The sequence below is a fragment of the Cyprinodon variegatus genome, unplaced genomic scaffold (assembly GCF_000732505.1).
Source record: "Cyprinodon variegatus isolate N-32 unplaced genomic scaffold, C_variegatus-1.0 Scaffold1026, whole genome shotgun sequence".
NCBI classification, from domain to species: Eukaryota; Metazoa; Chordata; class Actinopteri; order Cyprinodontiformes; family Cyprinodontidae; genus Cyprinodon; species Cyprinodon variegatus.
The window spans coordinates 16382-31569 of record NW_015151479.1 but is presented as its reverse complement, the minus strand read 5'-3'; the positions used below and the strand labels follow the sequence as shown (position 1 = coordinate 31569).

At 38.2% G+C, this 15188-nt stretch overlaps 2 protein-coding genes across 3 annotated transcripts in view; both read right to left on the bottom strand.

Moving 5' to 3' along the window:
- Window positions 1-10116, bottom strand: part of ispd (isoprenoid synthase domain containing) — a 64606-nt gene extending 54490 nt beyond the window's left edge. The window contains exons 1-3 of one of the 2 annotated variants that reach the window (XM_015399583.1): window positions 9739-10116; window positions 6621-6879; window positions 3198-3371 (exon numbers count right to left, since the gene is read on the bottom strand). In XM_015399583.1, coding sequence (XP_015255069.1) covers window positions 3198-3371; window positions 6621-6879; window positions 9739-9989 — 684 coding nt within the window. In that variant the 5' untranslated portion in view covers window positions 9990-10116. The remainder of the gene's footprint in view (window positions 1-3197; window positions 3372-6620; window positions 6880-9738) is intronic. The other variant, XM_015399584.1, reaches the window with a different exon arrangement.
- A 1675-nt stretch (window positions 10117-11791) lies between these two features.
- Window positions 11792-14431, bottom strand: sostdc1 (sclerostin domain containing 1). Its single transcript, XM_015399582.1, has 2 exons — window positions 14147-14431; window positions 11792-12733 (listed from the first exon to the last, which is right to left on the bottom strand). Exons 1-2 carry the CDS (start codon window positions 14358-14360, stop codon window positions 12288-12290), a joined length of 660 nt encoding a protein of 219 aa, XP_015255068.1. The 5' UTR covers window positions 14361-14431; the 3' UTR covers window positions 11792-12287.
- Between the last annotated feature and the right edge of the window lie 757 nt (window positions 14432-15188).

Here is a 15188-nt window from a genome sequence, read left to right as displayed (position 1 = left end):
TTTATCCTGGGTAACCTGCCTGTCAACTAGGGCTGAAATAATAAACCAGATTAATCGATTTGTGAAATAATCCTAAACTTATTTAGAAATTGATTCATCATTCATCAGTATAGAGACTCTAATATATGCCTTTAGCTGACAGAGCGACCCACTTAGAGCAGTAACTATACCAAGATTAAAAGTAAATAAATAAACATTTTGCATTCAAGATTTAATAAATGTTTTGTCTGTCAATATATTCTATCAGGAACTCCTTAAGTAGGAAAGTTTTAGTTTCACCTGGTTTACTTTAATAAAAAATATTTTTTAAGGAAACTTTGAGCCATCCAATCATTAATCGATTAATCGAAAAATATTCGACAGATTAATCGATTTGGAAAATAATGCTTAGTTGTAACCCAACTGTCAACACAAGATACTTTGATGTAATCTTGATAAAAAAAATTTAAAAAAACAATTACAAGAAGACTCCCCTACTCTAATAAACTGAATAATACAGTAATATAAAAAAAATGTAAAAAAACCAAAAAAATAATGTAAATCCCTTTATTGTCCAACAACGGGGAAATTCACTATCTGCATTTTAACCCATTACCTTGGGGAGCAGTTGGCTGTCATTGTTTGACGCCTGAGGAGCAGTGTGGGATTAAGGGTTTTGCTCAGGAACCCAGAGTGGAGGCTGTGGGGATCGAACCGGGTACTTGCAACCTTCTCAGAGCACAAGCGCACTGCTTTAACCACTAGGCCAACAATTGAATAACATTAACCTGTTACTCAGTATGCCTTCAGATCAATCTCGCTGTTTGATGCTTTTTAGTTATGCACCACCTGTTCCTGTTCCAGTTGATGGTGGATTAATTGGACATTAGTCACAGACAGGAACTGTGACCATAACGTGATGTAAATTCCTGCTTTTGTAATGACCAGAAAGTTTCAAAACGATCATTGAAAAAGGTAATTACATTTAGAAATTCATACCTGAACCAAACTGAGAATCTGTGGCAAGACTTGAAAATGAAACTTGATGCTGACTAAAGCTGATTAAGATGTTGGCTGATTAAACTATTTTACAAAGAAGGATGTGCTAAAGAAAAACAAAAGAATGACATGCAAAGCTGGTGTACGTGTGGCCCTGAAGATTCACAGCTGCAATTGTAGTTATCGGTTAAACATTGGCAAATATAACTGCATGCATTATGCACTTAAATAGGGTCCACCCAGCAAGCCAAATTCACAATTATGCATTTAGTATCAGTCTATCGCAGAACTAGTGTTAAAACTTTGAAAACTAAGTTTTAAAATGACAGAATATGAAATTGTTGAATTGTCTGTTTTTTGCATTGTTCAGTAAATTTTAGTATTGGAGTCATGTTTTTCCTTTTTCCTACAGCATCTGTGTAAGTTTGGTGAGAAAGAAATAACATGGTTTTATCTGCTGAGGTAATTTAACCTTCAGTATTTTCTCTGAATACAAAGGGCCTCCCTGAAGACTGGATAATGTGTCTCCGCTTTTGTCTTTTCACCCCTTAGTTCTCCGGGTCTGAATGGATGTCAAGCAACAAGTCTGCCGCTCTCAGGGATTTTTCACGACTATGTCCTACAGTCTTAACCTGACAGACACCTTAGACTTTCACATCTTTTCTAAAGTTAAAAAAGGAGGAGAGGGATACATAGTCTCAGCCAAAAGAACCAATGTGTCTTTCTGCAACCTGACTATCTGTGACACTGCAGCACAAGGGTGAGCTCATTTTCTGCAAAATGCTGAAGCCCATGGAGCTTTCAAAGCAATCTGTAGATCTGTATGTGCCAAGAGTAAAAATAACTTCAGACGAACTGCGCTCCAATTAAAGGCATACTTCAGCTCTGAGCTAAAAGTTCTGTGCCGCTTTAAAAGAAGAAATCAAGGCTGAAATGGCAAACTTAATGTGTCTGAAAAAGAAATATCTGTGTTTTAGTTGGTTTGCCATGTTTAGGGACAAAAAGCCCCCTGCTTTCTGTCAAGAACCTGCACAGTTGTGGCTCATATGGATCTAAATTCTTTCCTCTATACAGGGACATTAAACTGCACTTAGCTGCTCAGACAGTTAATCTCAGCAAGCCTAAAAGTAAAGGATAAATGTTTTACTATTTTTTGTTTCATTTTTGTCCCATCCACTAATCTACAGGTGTGCAGAATATTTAACTGTATCATTTGTTTCCAAGCAGCAGCAGAAAAGGAATGGACAATAACTCCACAGGCTAAATCAAATGGAGCTAGAAAGGATGGAAGGTTTCCGTAGGATCTTGCGGTTTTTAATCCAAAGCAAAACTGTCTTTAGGATCTAGGGGCGCCAGACCTGTCAATTCTAGATTTGAAAGAAACTATGCTCTTAAAAAAAAAAGCTATGCTCAGGCCCTCAAGTAGACAATGGTATTCACTGGATCACTTGTTGAAATCAACCCGCCAATCGGAGAGGAGTTGATACATTAAACCAATAGCCAAGTTTCTGGGGGACTAAAAGCACTTTTCCATTGGTCTGCAGAACAAATACTATAGCAATAAGTATATATATATATATATATATATATTAGGGATGGGACGATTTATGAAAACCGTCAGAACCGTTCGGTTCGACTGTCTCGGTTCGATTCGCGTGTGTTTCGTTCGGTTCATGCGCTGCTCCTTTTTCTCATAGGCAAAGCGTTTACACTCCAAAGCAGAAGGTGGCAGTACTGCGACCAAAGCCAACCACCAGTAGTAAACAAGAAGAAGAAGAAGCGAAGCAGCTTAGCCGGGTGTAGCAGGGAAAAAAATCAGTTGTTGTGGAGAATTGTGTGGGTATGGCGAGTGGGAAAGAACTGGAGTTGGAAGACGCGCCAGCAGCACTTTATAGGTCTGCTGTATGGGAGCACTTTGCATTTAGAGTGACCTACGATGACGGCGGAAAGAAAGTTGTGGATAAAAGTGCAACAGTGTGCAAGCATTGTGCAACACGTTTTGTTTATGCTAACAGCAACATGACCGACATGTCATGCTAACCCCGAAATCCCTCATACTCCGTCAGCGCTCCGCCCCGCTGCACTCCAGACCGGCTGCACAAATGCGATTTTCTCACAAATATTAGCAAATTTAACAGCCAGTAGGAACCAAGGCCCTGTTAACCTCAAATCGTGCCTGTAAAATGTTTGGTGTTTTTGACTTAAAGAGCATCTCTTACCCTCTGGTAGGCCTGATGGATGACATCATATCTGAATCCCTGAGGCATTTCGCTGGCCCTGTACTTGGCCCGCTCTAAAGAATGATCCAGGTATCCCTCTGATGTAGTGGCGATCACTGTGGAAACAAGCGGCCGGATAGCTCCAGCTGCCTGTATGGAAAAAGACACAAGGATCTGGAATTTATTACAAAACATTAAGACAAGAATGCATTTGGAAAAAATATGTTCCCCAAAAACTTCAGTATTTCTACTTTAGGGGGATATTAGACTCATGCAGGTTTCCGCCAACATTTGGTGTATTCTGTTGTGGAGAGCGTTTTATCATCTGCCATCATCTGCTGGTGTAACAGCTTCGGAGCAAATTATGGGAGAGGATTTTACAAAACAATAATTCTCCAAAAATTTAATAAATGATGGAGAAAATAGCATCGTCTTCAGAAGACCGTTAAACAACAACAGTGTGTCTTCAGTCAATGGCTTCTCCAGATCCGGTGGAGGGCAGAAAGCTTTCTGCCTACAGCTATAAATATCAAAAAAAAAAAAAAAAAAGAATATGAGTTACAAAAACATTTCATTTCCATTTGGAATCAATTAAGTATATTTTAATTGAATTATGGCATCAAAATAAATTGTTCTGTGTTCATTTGGGTAACTGATATGATGGTAACAAAAATGAGCAGACAGTTAGGGTGATCAGCAAATTTTGGGGTTAAATCTTCCGAGGTTTCAGTAAATGCGAAAATAATAAAAATGATGCTCATCCTGATTAAGAATTTAGATGGAAATTTTCTTTAGATTACTTATCTTTAGGCCAGGGTTAGTAGAACCTATAGAAACACACATTTTGCTTCTTGTTGTTTTCTAGACATTAAAGATGGCCTATACCTACCCCTGTCACACTGGCCAAATAAACTAGTTTTTAGTGGGAGTGGGAACAGAGCACTGACGCATATTTACTCAGGTGAAACGACTCAGAAAGTGATCCACTTTAAAATCCCCTTGGGTCTGATTGGCCTGCTGTGGGAACACCAGAACCGGGTTGACTCGCTAAATTACACGATATTATGGCACGCAATGTACAGACGTCAACACACCGCACCGGCAATGTCTGATCTAACAAGCCGAAATCATCTCTGCTTACATTTGATAAAATTATTGCAGCACTGGTAAGAGGGATTTAGAGGGGACAAAAGATTGAAACAATAAAGCACACTTACTACGCCCTGGCTTACCTACATTGTAGGGGCCAAAGTTAAGAGATACTTAGACTTAAACAGTACTTTATTGATCCCTTGGGAAGACTCCATCCAGAAATTAAGGTTACCAGCAGCTTACAGGGAAAAAAAGTATTAAGTTAAATTAAGTTAAAATTAAGCAACAAACAAGTATTAGGTTCAATGAAAATTAAGCAAAATACAAACAAAAAAATATTAACGGTTTATATCTAGTTTATTTCTTTGGTGGCACAGGTGTTCAGATCTTCCCACAGCTGGGGTGATTGCTTAGGGGGTGGGGTCCCTTGTTATTTTAAAAGAAAGCAGTGTAACCAAAAGGCTGCCTTTTGGTTACACTGCTATCTTCTAAAATAAAACCTCCTCACGGCAGGTGAGGAGGTTTTGTCAAACTTTTCTGTTGACCGTAGTCGTCATCGTAATTGTAACTTTTGGAAAATAAATAAGAAAGAAAACGCAGGATGGGTTGGGGCTCAGGAAGACTTCTTGAAAACGCGTCACAGTGCACAAAACTTCTCAGCCAGCAGCGGCTCTGTTAGAGGATCGATACATGCTTCTCTTTATTGTTTACTTTCCTGATTTCTGTCACACAGAAGACAGCATCAATGCCAACCCAGCAAGATGATTTCACCAGACACGCAGCGGCGGAGGACAGAGGCCATGCAGTTTGAAGGGAAGGGAGCCAAATGAAGATTGTGAGCGTGTCGACTCTTGTTTGAAAATACCAGGTTAACGAATGTTTTTCAGTTGGAAAGAGGCTAAACTGGGAACACTGGGCTCAACACCATAAGCCTTTATACCCTCATCACTAATTCAGAAAGAAAGTTGAAGCAGCCATGTTGTTTTACTGTGTTCATTTAAGCTGCATGTAGACCATGTTTAATGCTTTTAAAAATTCTGAAACTCTTTTGATTAACTCTAATTTAGTTTTTTATCTAAAATATATCTCTATTTCTAAAATAATCATTGGAGATCATTGATGGTGACCCCATTTTGTTCCAATCTGACCTGGTTCTTTTCCACTAACCGCTTTCAATGACTCTGAAATGAATGCAGTGCTACAAAAAACATCTCAGACACATTACTGCAACTGTACACAATAAAACTAATTAAAACAGAGAAAAATATGTTAACAGAAAAATCAGTGAAGCTTTCCATTTATCTGGTTAAGTAATTTACAACAGCAAAGTGTGAACCTGGATCCTCATTTCAAGTATTTTTCACTCAAATACAGCAGATTTCAACATAAACATGAATCTGTTGCTTTAAGCAGAAAAAGGGCCGTGAATGCAGCTATAGCTGAGGTAATAAAGACCAGAGAGCCTCCTGTCAGCGTTCATCACTAAGCTCGGACAAATCACATACATTGTGACCTCTATGAACCTCTTTTTAAAACCTACATGACCTCTGCTCAAGAGGATCCTCAATCATCTTGAGTTTTAACTATAAATCACCCAAAATTGTCTGTCATAAACAACAATATCTAAATGCTTTCTGAAACTGACCAAGAGTGATGAGATGATGCATTAATCTAGTTAAAACTAGATAAAACCATTAAAGCTGTGCTCTTTTATGATCTCTATGTGATTGGTTAGTTTCTGTTTACAGAAGCAGGTAAAACATAAAGCTCAGGTCGCACCAAATCCCTTGCAATCGGCTCTCCGATATAATATCTGACTCTGGGGTGGCTAATAATGGTGGATTTGTTTACAATTTGCTCTACAGATAACCTCGTCTGCTTTTCAGCCCAGTGCTCAGGAGATGAAGTCTGAGCTCCAGTCGGGATTTAATTTAGCTTAGCCTCCTCTCTCCAAGCATGAGGACAGAGTAGCTTTTAGGTTTATTTCTCCATTTGAACAGGGATTACAATCATCCTCCGCACAGCTTGTTTCTTGGAAAGGAGACATCATCTGACTTCAGCTGTAAGTTTTTCCAGGTGACATTTTCCAAGCCTTGAACACAGAACAATCATTTGTCTAATAATAAGTTCATGCTTCTACTGAATACAGGTCCTTCTGCTATTTAAATGAAATGCTCAGCTGTGAAGTTTCCCCTTCACAGCTTACTACAGAGGTGCTCCATGTTTTTCATGGACTCTATTTAAGTCTATTTTGATCATATTTTTAAAAGAGTGACAAATAAAAATGTGAATCTCAACTGAACTGTCTAAATTAGCTTTTACTGCACTCACTCCTTGCTCCTTGGCAGCCACCGCTATCTGGTACAGGAGGTTCTCGTCCACAAACGGGCGCACAGCATCATGTATAATGACCACCTTGGGTTTCCCCTCCTCCCCCAGAGCCATGACTCCATTGCAGATGGACCTGTGGCGAGTTGAGCCCCCGGCTACCACCCGGACCTTCTTGTGCTGGAACCGTTGGATGATGTCCGTCATCAAGCCGATGTTTTCCTTAGCAACAACAACCACGACGGTTTGGATCCACAATACCCTGAGAGGACGGAGCAAATAAAAAAAATAAATAAATGATAGAACTAAGTCAGATCAAATCTAATGAGGTATGTCATTTCCTAAACTAACAATAATTTTCCCTTCCCGTTGCCAGTGAAGCTCCTCAGTAAAACCAAAGGGGTGTCACTGCAATTTACCCATTTGTTATCATTAATGTAATTATCAGACCTACACTTGCAGTACTAAAAATGTTTCCCTCAGGAAAAAACATTGCTGAGCAGCTGGCAGTCTAGTCCAAGTAAGCAACAGCCCAAGGCATGCCCAAAACAATAATTTGTACTTAATCTGACATCTATAAATGCATGTATTTAAAGATGTTAAACACCAGATGTGAAAAAGATGTATATTTATCATTTAAATGTTAAACATTCCTGCCAAAATATGAAAACAAGCAACACAGAAGTTTTAAACATTATTGGTTCTGTGAACTCTGGGTCAATATCGGATCAAATTTGTCCTATTAAAAAAAAACTATACCTTTATTCATAATGAGATGAAAATGAAACTCTGGTGAAAATTAGTGATCAGATGGGGTTTGTTGACACCACAACCCTGGCTTTTCTCCACAGGAACCCTCCCTGTTATCACTGAGCCAATATCCATTGGCCTTTTTCCTCTGATTGAATTCCTGATACAAGCAGAAAAAATAGAAAATTCTAGCCAGATTCATCTGCTAACAGCGGTGGTTATTTCACTAACTTTAATCATCAGCCAGGGATTGAGATTTAATGAAAACATCCTCTTTTTCATCTTCATCTTCCCATCATGGAGCCTGAAATCTGTTGAAAACATGGCTGCCTTTGAGCCAAAGGAAAAAAAAAGATGACTAATCCATCAACAAAACTGGGATTCAACAAAAAGCTTGTTAGATTTGAAGTATAAAGTTTAACTCTCACTATTTTTTAATGGCTGTTTATTCATACTGTGGATGCCTACTAAATTATCTTCAATTTAACTTCTTCTGAGAGAATTCCTTTGAACAACAAACATTGGCTTTTCTTTGATTTAAAAACTATATTGTTCAGTTTTAACCAAATTATTCTAGCACAGCAGTTATGTGATTATTAGGAGCCCTACTTAAGAGGACAACAACACCAAGGGAGGATCAAAGCTTCCTGAATGAGACGTAACAAACCCCTTTACTTTCCTGTAAGAGGGTAATCCTTCAAAAACAGAAAGAAACAACATACTCCCATATAAGCACACCCTGTGGACATCCTGCCATGCCTAACAGTTCCATCATTAACGAAACAAGGATGTAAGGGGGGGAGAAATCTTCAAAGTTAGTTCAGAATGTTTAGAATTTAACTACCAACAAATAAATTGTCTGGTGGGCAATTTATTTAGGTAGAAAATGTTTCTGAACTTATTGTTACTTCATTTTAGTCATCTCAGTGATTCTTTAAATGGCTAACCAAGGACATATTTCTCATGCCCCCACCCATCCGCACAATCATCTACAGAAGCACCATAGAGAGCTTTCTGACCAGCTGGCTCACTGAGGGGTGTGGAGGCTGCAGCGTCTCAGACTGGAAGAAGGTGACAGAGTCATGAGAACAGCAGAGAGGATCATCCGGGCTCCTCTTCCCTCCATTAAAGACATTTCATCCCAGCCCTGTGTGTCCCGAGCCTGTAACATCATCAATGACCCCTCACACCCCCACCATGGACTCTTCTCCCTGCTGCCCTCTGAGAAAAAAGCTTTGCAGATTTCAATGCAGGTCCAGCAGAATCTGCAACAGGTTCTTCCCCTCCACCCTCAGACAGCTGAACTGTTGAGAAAACTCTAAATCAGGTCACAGACTCTGCACCACACTGATAAAACCGAACCAAATTACTGTATATTTGCACCATATATATTTAACGCTCTAAATTTCCATATCAATGCGTTTTTGCACAATTTTTTTCTCCCACACTGTTTACATTTAATCACTGCTGCACTTTAAGGAATGGAAATGTTCTGAAAGCTGGCTGTACAGAAGGATTTTGTGTATACAACATGACAATAAAAGTTGTGTCATTTATGAGTCCAATAATGCAGCCACATTCTTAAAATGAAAACGCATTTCTGGAAATGCGTTTTCATTTTCAAATTTTAAATTGAATTTTGGTATGCATTTGCTAGGGTACATCTCAAATGTCTTTTTCTTTTTCATTTTAATTAAGTGACAGGATGAGCAGTCTTTAAGAAGAAAATTAAAATGCAAATAGGATGACTGATTACTAATTTCATTTATGAGTCAAACAATGCAGCCACATTCTTAAAATGAAAAAGCATTTCTGGAAATGCTTTTCACTTGAAATATGGTAACGTTTTGCTTCCATAGAAAGAACCAGTATGCTACAAATATATATATGTATACATACAAATATATATTTATATTTTATATACACAAAAAGATTTTGTGTATATAAAATGACAATAAAAGTTGTGTGAGTTGTGTGGCACTTATGTTTCATTTAGAAACTGGAAGGTTGGATTTTATTTTATATATATATATATATATATACCTGACTTGGTATATCAAGCTGAGTCAGCTCCATCTAAACATCAATTGATTTTTGTGTGCACTTAAAACTTTTCAAATTAATTTCACAAGTATTGCTAAGAAAAGAAAAAATGTAATAATTCCAAAACAATTCTGTTTTTTGGTCTAATTATTTCCTTTTATTCCTTAATGTGTGGATGATTGAAGGAAATAATGAATAAGGTTTGAGATGGGGGGGGTCCCTTACATCCAGTGAAATCATCCCTGTTGAAGTGGGAACTTCTTTTGCGTCATTTAATGTGTCTTTTTATCACTAAAAAAAGGGAGTTATCATGGATTTATTGTCCTACCTCTCAAATGACTCTATAGTGTAGCTTATGAGCGGTCTACCCAGAAAACAACAGAACTGTTTTGGTGTCTGCAGTCCGGTTCTCTCGCCGGTTCCGCCGGCAGGAAGAACAACCGACACCGGGAAGTCCACGTAATGTCCCGCCCGAATGTGTTCGCTTTTCCCGGCTTCGCCTGTTAGGCAGCCCCGGGGATGCGCGGGCCTGTTCGGTTCACTGTCATCACTCTGCATGTAAACGGGACTGACCTCCATCTGCTAACGGTTAGAAGGGAAGGATGGCTGTCAGAGAGAATGGATATTCAAAAATCTGTTCATTCCTGCCTGACAGGCTGCTTTTCCGTGAGGCAGCATGGATACAGAAGCAGGGAAGGCAGAGGCTCTCAAGCTAACGTAGCAAGACCAGTACTTCCGCTTGGTGATTTCAAAATAAGATACTTTTGTAAGCCAATAAGGAAACTTTAGCGTATATTGTGTGAGGTATTATGTTATTTTAAGGAGTTATGGGAGATTATTAGGCTATAATCATTATTTGCACTGTTATTTTTGTTGTGAGAATTAATAATATTGTTGTTAATTAAGTTTATATTAACTTAATATAATAATGGCATTCTAATTAAAAACTGAATGCCTGGAATATATAATGCCAATTGATACCTACATGTTACCAATATATCAGAAGAAAGACATCATAAAAGTACTGTTTGACGGGGGACGAGAGGGTTGAGGTAAATTTGTTTATTTTATTTTGAAATTAAAGTCATTACCGGACATTAATTTAACTTGACAGCTATTTGTGAATCAACTTGTAGATGTTCCCTCAGGGCACTACTTGCAGATATTTTAAGCAGCACATTATTGTCTGCAACAGCAGATCCTGATTTTAACAGCAATATTAAAACATTCAATTGATGCATCTGTGTAAATAAATATATATATACGTCTAGAAGTTTTGTTGTTTGTGTCAACATCAGATGAGAATAGATTCCTATTGTTTGGAGAAAAAAAAACTTGGATTTGTCCTCAGTTTTTATGTTCAAGGATATGTTAAAGAATGACAAATTTCTTCAATATTCTAAAATAATTCAAATCTATTCTCAATTGTTCATTTTAATTTACTCAAACCTTATTTAAAATAAGAGAATGGTGAAAAACTTCATACACCCCATGATTCAACAGCTCATAGAGCAAAAAATTAATAGCAATACCTTGAAGTAGTCTATTTCTGTATGACTATTTAGGTTCTTTGAGATCCCACAGCTGTTTTTAATCAAGTAAATCAGGCCTATTGTAGCACATTTTCTCTATGTGTGAAAATATGTTCCAGTTTATGCCCTCTTTAGACAGATGGAACAATGCAAAGCATCATTGTACCTGAAAAACAATCCCATATCACCAACCTTTTGCCTCATGACTGACAACAGGTATCAGGTGTTTTTGTTCAAATGCTGCCATTTGATTTTTGATGAACATGATGCTGTGCATTATGCAGACATCTTTGTCTTTCTAATGGGCATGTTCCAGATGTATTGTGGTTTCCTCAGATACAGCTTTGTTGTCATCTTCTTTCTCCTGGCATGTATGTTCTGTATTTTTCTCATTATACTGACATAAAATGTATTTAATACAATTCTGAGCCCACAAGATTCTGACATGAAACTTTAGGGGTTTCTCAGCAATGCACAGTTTAAGTTCAGAATAAATTTCCCTGGAGTGAACATCAAGAATCTGGAAATAAAAAGGGCATCTGTCTTAAATCTGTTCCACCCATGATGAATAGTAGGTTGGATTTCAAGTTGTATAGACATTATACCCCTTTTTCAGATTCTAGGGCAGCAACAGTTGCTTCTTTTGGGGCAATTGCTGACGTCTTTCCATCTGGGTATTGTATCAACACACCATTATGCTCCAAACCAATAAGCTTTGCAATCTAATCTTTCTTTTTAGTAGTAAATGAGAGTTTGGGATGTTGTGTTGTTTCATTTTGTCAAGTTGGTAAAGATAAGACCCCTGGTTAATAATATGACCCAATATGTGATAAAATAATTAGAATTTATTCAGCATAAAGTTATAACAAGTATTTTGTTTTTTCAAAACAATAAACAAGCGAGATTCTCAGGTATATTGCAACAAAAATATATTACATCAGACATCATATTTCTTACATAGAAAAATCTTATAAACAACCGTAGTTCTAAATGAAAGTAGGAATTCCATGTATGTACAACTATATACAGGTAATGATTTAAAGGATTTATTTCTGCTAGTTAACTGCAGATCTCCATAATTACACAGAATGGATATAGGAATGCATGCACAGCCCACATGGGATAATGTGTTGTAGTAACTAGAGTTCTCCAGCCTGCACAATGCACTTCTGTTCACATTTTTAAATCAAAAGTATTTGACAATCCTCTTTGAAGCCTTCTTCTTAGCTAAGGAGCAAGTGAAGTCAAAGTCACAGAAAGATAATCCACAACCACAACTTCCAAATGTCAAAAGGAGAAACCTCCCATGGATATTTCAGAGTCAATCTGAACAACCTTTCAGATTTTAAGGTTCAGTCTCATGCCAGTTCTCCCTCAGCCGGGTCTTGCCCAACCTCTTCTTGTTCTTGGATTTGTGTCTGTGGAGGAGCGATGGCTGCACCAGGGCTGGGTCCTCAAACTTGCCGCCGGACTCGTTGTGCTGCCTTGAGAACCTTTTGCATTTGCAGGAGGTGACCACGGTGATCTTATAAGTTCTTGTGCTGCCGTCCTGGCACTGCAGCTGTATGCGTTGGGTTCGGGTTTTGTCGTTGACGCAGCGCCAGTCGTGGCTGCTGCTTCGGCGGGCCCAAAACTTCCTGCCACGGGCCCCGCCAATCCAGTTCTCAAGCATCTGAGCTGGGAGGCACTCGCCTGCACACACAAGCTCCTTGATGGGGTTGACACTGGTGCAGTGGCCATCAGAGATGTACTTTGTGGACCTCAGCTCTCTGCAGCCAATCTGACTTCGATCTGTGGGTAAAAAAAAACATTTGATCATTTCAGGATATAGAAAAATCCAAACATTAGAAGTTCTGTCTCAGGATTGCCTTGAACTGGAATGGAAAACAAGATTTCTCCAATTACATTGGTTGAGTCCAATTGAAGCTTCTGGCAAGAAACACGATGACAAGGATTAAGAACAATCGGATCTTGATCTTTCTTCCTTAAAAAGTAATTACAGCTTTGTGACAAAGAAAAAAAAATCAAAGACTAGCGGCAAGAATGCACCTTCGCAGACAGCTTTTACTCCTTTAGGCTGCGAGTCTCCCCTTCCCCCTGTAGCTGTAACCCAAGACCTACTCCATTCATGCAGCCCCATACACCTCTGTGACAGCTCTGGATGAATGGAGGAGCTCTGTCTTCCTGTCTCTTGCTTACACATCCTCATCCATCAGAGCCTTATACTGGGAGAGCCGCAGGGTAACAATTGCACTGGGAGAAAATCTAACCTGTCTGGACTGATGCCAGTCAGGTGGGTGCCATGTGCTGCCACAGTTCACACTGATAACTAGTGAAAACATCAATCATCAACTAATCGATAAATATATCTTTTTTTATTATTTATTATTATTTTATTGTATTTTATGATTGTGTACAGCACTTTGGTCCTGTTCAGTGTATAAAGTGCTTCATAAATAAAGTTGGTATGGTATGGTATATCTTTACCTAAAATTGTCCAGTTCATGCCTAATCTAAATTTGCATACATTTAAAGCTCTTTTGCAACATTTTCTAATCTTTCCCCAGATGTTGGAACAATTTTGCATATTTATTAGTACCAAGCAACAGTTTGACTGAGTGACACAGATTTATGCTGTTATTATGCAACACTTAATTTTTAAATTCTATTTGCTGTAAGTTTGACTTTTTATAAACTTTTCAGCGTTTTAATCTATTCCTTTTACAGCAACTCAGACATGCAGTGCATGCTTTATTCTACATATATACAATTTAAATACCATTTTAAACTTTTACAAATGCTTAACTGACCTTAGATAATTATTAAATTAAATTGCTGTTCTATGTTTTCTGGTATGTTTAATTATTCTGCTTATGATTTTGTGAGTAGGCTATTACTTTTTAAGATTTATGTAGATATTTTTATATCTTAAGACTGATAGTAGGAACATTGCATGCATGTGTGGTAGATAAAAAAGATTTAGGTGCGTCTTTTTTCATATATATATATATATATATATATATATATATATATATATATATATATATATATATATATATATATATATATATATAACTTTTCTTGTTATTTCTCGAAAAGGGAATCGTACAAATATGTCCAGCATTATTACAGAAAGCATGCTGAAGTGTTTCAGTAAAAGCAGAAGAAGAGCAGAGCATCCTTTCTGCCTCTGGTCCAACTCACCGTCTCGCTCCTGCGCCGCCGCCCCGCCGCCCTGTCCTCTTCCACCGGTGCGCGCGCGGTTCAGGGACGCGTTGTTTTGCAGCTCCGGAACCGGCGCGAGGCTCACGTGCGAGAACATCTGCTCCGTGGCGTCATTTTTCACGGCTTGGCAGCTCTTCAGGAGGATGCAGAGCAGGAAGATGGAGCGACGCGCCGCTTGCGCGCAGAGGTGCATGGCTGCTTCTGTGTTTTTGTTAGGATGCGATGAGGACAGCAGATGTCCTGATGCTGGATGGGCTACTGAGTGGGAGCAGAGGGGTTATAAGTACGATCCGCTCCGCCTCTTGCTCTGGCAGCTGCTCAGGTATGTCTCCTTGGGGCCAATCGGATTGGTCGCTAAGCATCATCGCTGGAGTCAAACCTCGCCCACTGTAGTTTTATTTGATCATAAACACGCTGTATGCTGCAGAATATAGAAGAGGATTAGGACCACTGAAAAAATTAAAAAAGTAAACTGATTTTTAAATTTTATTTCAGTATAATATTAGAAAAACATCAGAACTCAGAAAGTCAGAATTTCATCTCAGAATTGGCACATAAAAAGTTGCCTAATTCCGTCATTTTCCACCACTGTGTCACTGGTCCTCTCAAACAAAACATCTTTGTCAGTAAAGCTGAGGGTTCCCACATCTCTTCTTTCATGGTGCCCATCTACATTAAGATCCAAAATTCTGAGATTAAATTCAGAATTCTGAGATTAAAGTCAGATTTCTGAGATTAAAGTCGGAATTCTGGGATTAATCTCAGAATTCTGAGAAAAAAGTCAGAATTTTGAAAAAAAAAAAAAAAGTCAAAATTCTGAGAAAAAAAAGTCAGATTTCTGAGATTAAAGTCAGAATTCTGAGAAAAAAGTCAGATTTCTGAGATTAAAGTCAGAATTCTAAGAAAAAAGTCAGAATTCTGAGATTAAAGTCAGAATTCTGAGATTAAAGTCAGAATTCTAAGAAAAAAGTCAGAATTCTGAGATTAAAGTCAGAATTCTAAGAAAAAAGTCACAAATTTG

Excerpts from the sequence above, each read along its gene's own strand:
- sostdc1 (XM_015399582.1), bottom strand. The coding sequence starts at position 14,360 with ATGCACCTCTGCGCGCAAGCGGCGCGTCGCTCCATCTTCCTGCTCTGC. Across the intron at positions 12,734-14,146 it reads GGCGGCGCAGGAGCGAGACG|ATCGAAGTCAGATTGGCTGC; the intron begins GTGAGTTGGACC and ends TTTTACCCACAG.